General features: G+C 49.2%; 1 protein-coding gene across 1 annotated transcript; it reads left to right on the plus strand.

Moving 5' to 3' along the window:
- Positions 1–231: 231 nt before the first annotated feature.
- Positions 232–2766, plus strand: LOC307104387 (2'-5'-oligoadenylate synthase 1-like). The gene has a single exon (XM_079779321.1). It carries the CDS (start codon positions 484–486, stop codon positions 1561–1563), a length of 1080 nt encoding a protein of 359 aa, XP_079635447.1. The 5' UTR covers positions 232–483; the 3' UTR covers positions 1564–2766.
- The last annotated feature ends 5242 nt before the right edge of the window (positions 2767–8008 follow it).

Raw genomic sequence — 8008 nt, forward strand, 5'->3', positions numbered from 1 at the left:
GGGAAACCGCCCCCCCTGCCCTCAGTGCACTGGGCCTCTAGTATAAAATAATATTGAATGTCAACTGTAACTAAAAATTTTTAAAAAAAAAATCATAGGAGACTATAAAGATCATAGGAGACAATTGTGTCAGCAGCAACAATAAAAACCAGGAAGAAGGAAACCAAAAATCAGATTTGAATTATGTTTGCTCCTGGCACTAATAGGGGTTAAAGAGCAGCATTTTCAGAGTACAGTCTGAAGAAAGGGCTGATTGTAAAGGCAGAGAGTGCATTTCAGCAAGGGGAGGAGCAGGGTGGGAGATCCCAGGATTGTTTGATCTGCCAAGAAGCAAAACCAAAGACACAGCTCCTCCCTTCCCAGGAAACGAAACCGAAAGCAGTGCAGACTCGGGCAGCAGAATATAAGAGAGGCTAACACTTCCTGCAGCCACCTCTGCGGCCAGCCGTTCTCCTGTCCCTGCGCAAAGCGTCAAGCGTCACGATGGAGCTCAGCCGAACCCCGGCCAGGGATCTGGACAAGTTCATCGAAGACCACCTCCTGCCAGACACGCCTTTCCGCAGGAGGGTCAAAAAGGCCGTCAATGAGATCTGCAGTTTCCTCAAGGAGAGGTGTTTCCAAGGCGCCCCGCACCGTGTCCGGGTGTCCAAAGTTGTGAAGGGCGGCTCCTCGGGCAAAGGCACGGCCCTCAGAGGCCGCTCTGACGCCGACCTCGTGGTCTTCCTCAGCGAGCTCACCAGTTTCCAGGAGCAGTTGGATCGCCGAGGGGAGTTCATCGGGGAAATCAGGCGACAGCTGAACGCCTTTCAAAGAGAGACTGGGGTGCAGTTTGAGATCCAGGAGTCTCGATGGGAGAAGCCCCGCGCGCTTAGCTTCGTGTTCCGGTCCCCCGAGCTGGATGACAAGGTGGAGTTTGATGTGCTGCCCGCCTTTGACGTCCTGGGTCTGTGGCCAGCAGGTCCTGAGCCGCACATCCACGAAGGCTACAGACCTGATCCCCAAATCTACGTCAAGCTCATCAACGAGTGCACACGCCTGGGGAAGGAGGGCGAGTTCTCGCCCTGCTTCACGGAGCTGCAGCGAGCCTTCCTGCGGCAGCGGCCCACCAAGCTCAAGAGCCTCATCCGCCTGGTCAAGCACTGGTACCAGCTGAGCAAGGAGCGCCTGGGGAAGCCGCTGCCGCCGCAGTACGCCCTGGAGCTGCTGACCGTCTACGCCTGGGAGCGTGGGTGCAAGGAGACCTACTTCAGCACCACCGAGGGATTTCGGACCGTCTTGGGATTAGTCCTGGACTACCGGCAGCTTCGTGTCTACTGGACTAAGTATTACGACTCTGAAAATCCTGTTATTGGTCGATATCTGATGAGACAGCTCGAGCAACCCAGGCCTGTGATTCTGGACCCAGCTGACCCTACAGGAAACGTTGCAGGTGGAGCAGGCGGAGACGGCTGGCAGCGGCTGGCACAAGAGGCTGCAGCCTGGTTGAGTTACCCGTGCTTGAAGAAGTGGGATGGGTCTCCAGTGGGCTCCTGGGACATAGGGCTCCAAGGAGAGAGAAGATAGCTGGACATGCGCCATCCTCTGAAGCCAGTGAGTCTTAGGGGACAGGGCTCCAGAGTCATGGCGGGCGGGGGGGGGGCGGGGGGGGCGCTCTGTTGATTCAGAAAGGATAGAGGACTGCACCAAGCCAGCATGAGTAGGACAGACCTAGGACCAAAATCCAGGTCTCCTGACCCCACCCTTCCCACTATTCTGTGCTTCTCTTCTTTCATCAGCCCGGCCTCACCCCATCTATTCTCAGACAAGAGAAATATTGTGTAGACAAAAGAGGGGAATTCCCAGCCTTGACTTTCTTCTGTGTCCCTGGCGGGAGGGTTTCAGTCCCATTTATTATCACTTGCAATAAAAATAATAGCAAAAAAAGAGAGTAAATTGTCAAAAGACCACCTTGAGAAAAACAATACAATAAATGTTTCAGAAAGAGGAGAGAGAACCCATCGGCCTGCGGATTGAAGAGTCCCAGGTTGGATTCCGGTCAAGGGCATATGCCTGGGTTTGCGTCTTAGGGGACAGGGCTCCAGAGTCAGTGGGTGGTGAAGGCTTGGGGGAGAGGGAGAGCAATGGGGCGGGGGGAACATATGTAATACTTTCAGCAATAAAGATTTATTTTTCAAAAATGAGAACAGAAAAAAAGAACACCCTCTTTTAACAATCATCTAAATTCTCTTTTGATAGAATCTGGCAGTTTCAGCTTTGCCAATAGCCATCTACACTTAGATGACAGAGATTAACTTTATTTCCAATCCACTCTTTCCTTCAGTTTTATCTCCCTGCTCCCTTGCTGCTCTCTCCTGGACTTCAAAGCAGCTGTGTGGTTTGCCTTTCAGAAAATCAATGGCTGGGAGATGAAAAGCAGCTCTTGTTTATCTCCCACCTGCTGAAGGTGATTCTGCTCAGTAGCATCTGTGTGAGATCCACTGCCATTTATCCTTGCAGAGGGGAGAAGTAAATGGATTACATACTCAAAACCCACAATAAGGAGAGAGTGATGCCCATTTTAAATGAATAGGATCACATCACATGCAAATATATTCATAAGAATAAGTAGAGTAATGGAGTCCTGGTGTTTAGAGTATAAATGTAGAGTGTTACTGGTTGTGACCCTGATTTTTTTTTTTTTTTGAAAGGCTATGTCTAAACTTGTTATGGTGTACAAAACTTTGTAGGTGGTTTATCACATTCTCTAATAGGTACCTGGGAAGTTATTTGAATTTAATAGGCTTTAAGGATTATGACTAATAAAGGCATTAATAAATTCGTGCCGGTGGGTGTCTATTTCTACATCCTCTCTAATAAAGGAGTAATATCCAAATTAACCATCACTCCGCAACACAAGCCACGCTCACCAGCCACGCCCATCAGCCAAGCCATGCCCACCAGCTAATCAGAGCGAGTATGCAAATAAACCCAACCAAGATGGCGGTTAATTTGCATACATAGGCGCCATGAGCAGACCTCCTGCAACGGGTGGCAGGGAGCTGGGGTCCGCTCTGGCACCAGGCCAAAAACCTCTGGCGGAGGCTTTTGGCCTGGTGCACGAGCAGACCCCTTGCGATTGATGACAGGGAGCAGACCCCCTGCAATCGATAGCAGGGAGCTGGGGGTTTCTTCAGCCTGGTGTACCAGCGGACCCCCTGTGATCGATCGCCTGGGCAGGGAGCTGGGGGTCTGCTTTCGGCCTGGGCAGGAGGGGACCCCCTGCGATTGATCGTAGGGAGCTGGGGGTCCGTTCCTGCCCAAGAGGCTTTCGGTCTGGGCAGACCTGGGCAGGGGCGGAGCCGGTGATCAGAGGGAGCTGGAGGGGCCTTCCCAGGCCTAAAGCTTCGGCCAGAGGCTTTAGGCCTGGGCAGGGCCCAGCCCGCGATTGGTGTGAACTATAGAGGGAACACCTTTTCTGACTGCTCATTGGCTAAGCTTCCTGTATGCCACTGGTAATGTTCTTAGTAACTTGGGTAATAAGAATCCAAAAAGCTGATCTAGGGTTTTTCCACCACACTTCTGGAGAAAAAAAATAAAGGTCCGCTGCTGGAGGGCTAAGAAATGTCATATCCTGCCCTAGCCGGTTTGACTCAGTGGATAATGCCTCAGCCTGCCGTCAGCAGGGTCTGGGTTCGATTCTGATCAAGGGCATGTACCTAGGTTGCAGGCTCCTCCCTGGCTGGGGCCCAGATCAGGGCTTATGCAGGAGGCAACCAATGAAAGTGTTCCTCTCACTTTGATGTTTCTCTCTGTCTTTCCCCTTCTCTTCCACATTCTCTAAAAGTCAATGGAAACATATCCTCAGTGAGGATAAAAAATAAAGAAATGCATATCCTATGAAAGACACATATTGAAAATGCCTAAAGAAAGTTGTCATTTTTTCTTGGTGAAGGGACTGGAGTCCGTGTTGATGAAAACACCTTGGTGACTGCAGTGACTGACAGTGGCTGCAGCAGCGGGGTGATGGGGCTGGTGTCTTCCCCTGATCAGCCCGGTTGCCTCCCACAAAGGGAGGCCAGACTGTGGCTTAGGCCCGCTCCCCGTGGGGTGCGGGCCTAAGCCGTCAGTAGGACATCCCCTGAGGACTCCCAGTATGTGAGAGGGACCACCGACCCCCAGTGCACGAATTTCGTGCACCGGGCCCCTAGTAGATAATAAGAAGCATTGTTTTCCTACTGCAGATACAGCCAGAGTTGCTGGCCCTGCTTACCCAGGTTGTGTATCAGTCTCTTTTCAAAGGGTGATGTCACAGTCTAACCCTGTCCTATCACAGGCATTGCTTAGCTCTCAATGTTCTTTATATTCCAAGGCCATTTCTTGGACCAGTGTTGGAAAAGAGACCTAAAAACACATACATTCCATAATGCCACTGATAGGGGATTTTTGGACTGGAATACGTGGTGTTCCCCTGGGAAGAATGGCTTCCCCGGATTCTTTGTCCACCGGAGTAGAAAAATGAATCCACAGACGGAAGATGGTATAGCCAAGGCGGAAATTTATTGAAGAACAAGTACAGACTCCCACATGGGGAGGGGGAAGAGTCCCACCAAGTTCCTTTTTCCACGGTTTATAAAGGCTGCAGATCCTGGTGCCTTGATATCCCCTCTGATTGATCACTATTCCCCTTCGATTTGGTCACTATAGCAACTCCTTAGTTCAAAGGTCAAACCTCACATGGGACATATGAGGCTCTCCTTCTTTATTTTGTAAATATACTGTAGACCTTTGGCTACTCCCAGTTCCCTTATCTTAAGGAAATATAACTGTTGCCTCTCCCAATTTCCTTGTCTTATGGAACTGAAACTTCTGCTGGCTTCCTGCTTCCTTGTCTTATGGAAATGTAACTGCTGCCTCTTCAAATTCCCTTGTCTTATGGAAATGTAACCTTTGTAGCTCTGTGTTTTTCCATGGACCCCCTTAATTGTAAAAATTCTCTAAACCTGCCTTTTTCACCCCTAAAAATTCCTATTTCACCATCAAGTCAAAAGTATGCTTTCCTGGGGTCCCATAGTTGATGGCTTTGCTTCAATGATAACACTTTGTTCTGCCTCTGTGATGTAGCCAGTGGGTTATGTCAAGTTTTGGTAGTTTGTTGTTGTTTTTTGTGTTTTTTTTTTTTTTTTGGGGGGGGGGGGGTTGTATTATTAAAGCAGAGACCTAAAAATCCCTGCCAATCACAACTCCTCTCTACCAAGCTTCCAAATGAAATTTACACACCAAGGAAAAGAGCAAGTGCAAAACAGGTACCAATTTATGGCTGGAACAGTGAACACTATCCCCCAATTCAGAGCTTTCGTAAACCTGAATTAGAACCCATAGCTTAGACTCCAGCTTGTGGCAGAGTCTAAATCTTGGAATCCATTTTCTAGTTTATGATATGGTATGGGAGCTAAAACAAAAGATCAGTTAGCTGAGCATATAAAGAGAGAAGAGCAACCACCACAACAAAAAATGCCCAGGTAAGGGGCCTGATTTCAGCTTACCAACGGTAACACTTGCAATGTAAGTAAGAGAAGAGCTAACCTCTTAAACCACTATATTAGCCAGGGTTCTCTAGAGAAACAGAATCTATCTATCTATCTATATAATAGAGGAATATGCAAATTAGCCAGGATGCCATAACATCACAACCGAACACCAGGGACCTGAGGCTGCATAGCACCTGGCCGGGGCAAAGGACCTCAGCCGCACCCACTGCCCCATGGGACTTGACGGGGGACTTCAGGCCGCACCCTTCACCTGGCAGGGCTTGATGGGGGACCTTAGGCCACGCCCTCCGCCTCGGTGCCAGGAAACCTCATGCTGCAACCCCCGCCTCAGTGCCAGGCCAGGGGACCTCAGGCCACGCCCCCTGCGCAGTAGGGCTTGATGGGGGACCTCAGGCCGCACCCCCCACCCCAGCACTGGGCCAGGGGACCTCAGGCCATGCCCCCCGCCTGGCGGGACTTTATGGGGAACCTCAGGCCCCTCGATCAGTCGGGCTTAACGGGGGACCTGAGGCTGCGCCCCCCCTACCTGGCGCTGGGCCAAGGGACCTGAGGCTGCGTCCCCCGCCCTGAGGGGCTTGGTGGGGGTGGGGCCAGGCGGATCTAGGTCTCACCCAATGGGGGTGGGGCCGGCCAGGTCTGGGTCACCTGCGTTTTCAAAGCGCATGCGGATGGTGGGTGAGGACTTGACTCTAGGTCCCACAGCATGCCCCAGACTCTGATAGGAGGTAGATTTTCATATACATTTTACTAATTTTCTTTCATCTCTGACACTTCTATTATAGAGAAAGGGCAAATAGCAATATTAAAATATTTCCTCTAATTAATTCTCTTTTAATGTGCACAAATTTCATGCACTGAGCCACTAGTAGTATTATAAGGAACTGGCTCACACAATTACAAAGGCTGGCAAGTCTCAAGATCTGCAGGGTGAGGTGGCAAGCTGGAGTCCCAATAGAACTATAGAGCTGATGTGGTAATTCTAGTCAGAAGGCCAGCACGTTCGAGACCCAAAAAGAGCTGATATCTCTGTTCAAGTTCAAAGACAGGAAAAGGCTGATGTCCCATTTTTGAAAGTCATCAAGAAGGAAGAATTCTCTCTTACTTGATGGATGGTCAACCTTTTTGTTCTAATCAGGCCATCAGCAGATTGGATCCGGCCTACCCACACTGGGGAGGGCAATTTGCTTCAGTCAGACTACCAATTCAAATGTTAATTCATCCAGAAATACCCTCACAGACACAGCCAGGACAATACTGGACCAATTATCTGGGCCCTCTGTGGCCCAGTCAAGTTGACACATAAAATTAACCATCATACCTGCCCAATAGTAAGTGTTGCCCAAAGATAATGTTCAAGAACCAGACCAATCCAACACACAAGATGGCTGCCCACATGTGGTCATTATTAACATTATCTCTGTTTGTAAGGTAGAACAAGGAAGGAGAACAGACAAAATGTGAGAGGGATTCCTCTTCCCTAAATCTATGACTCTTTCCCCTCTCTAGACTTCTTTGAAGGCAGGATGAGTAGCATTTTCATTTCACTAGTCCTCATAGAAACTAGCACACTGTCAGCACAGAAGTGGGCTTCAGTGAGTGTTTATTGAATGAATGAAGAGAATCACTGTTCACAACATAAAAAGCGTCAATCAACAATGATTAAGTCCCAGGTATGTGACTGCACCCTGGGATATGCAGTGGATGATAATTTTAAAGAGACAGTGCATGGTCCTGGTAGAAGGGTTAGCACAAACAAAGGAATTTTAAAAGGGAACAGTGACATAACTGTGCGGCACAGGCTACAGATGTTCTGCACTTCCCTGTGAGCCAGGGCTCTCCCTAACGAGACCACTTCTCAAGGTGGGGGCTTTCACCTGGACTGAAACACTTTGCCACTTGCGGAATATATGATGTTGGACAAATTGTTCTGCCTCCTTCAGCCTCAGCCTCCTTATCTGTTAAACAGGATTGAAACGTGCCTGCTTTACAGGTGAGGTATGAGGTGTGAAGATGACAATGGTTATAAGACATATAGTACTTAGCACAGAGAACACATCAAAATAAGGGTAGCTGTTTTTATACTTGTTATTGTTAACCGACCAGAGGAGAGCTTTCCACCTTATTATTAGTTCATCCTTGAAAGCACTGTGAACCTCACACTGTCTCCTTGCTTGAGGTCTTTTCCCACACATTTGGTGGGAATTAACTAGCCAAGACAGAAAAAGCGCTAAGGCTGGCAGGGGCACGTTAAGGGCCAGAGAGGAAGGAAACAGGCCCTTCCTCTCAGAGGCTCACTCTAAAACGGGGCCCACAAGGAGGGAGGGCGTGTCACACAGGCACGAGCTGGCTGCTGTGGAAGTTGTTGCAATTCTTGCTGATCTTTGGGGAAGTAAGTAAAGCACAGGAAATAATACACTGAGTGGCCAGATTATTACGATCTCTGAACGCATAATAATCTGGCCATTCAGTGTATATCCTAT

The sequence above is a fragment of the Cnephaeus nilssonii genome (genome assembly GCF_951640355.1).
Source record: "Cnephaeus nilssonii genome assembly, chromosome: 1".
Lineage (NCBI taxonomy): Eukaryota > Metazoa > Chordata > Mammalia > Chiroptera > Vespertilionidae > Cnephaeus > Cnephaeus nilssonii.

Coding starts and splice junctions, on each gene's coding strand:
- LOC307104387 (XM_079779321.1), top strand. CDS start 484: ATGGAGCTCAGCCGAACCCCGGCCAGGGATCTGGACAAGTTCATCGAA.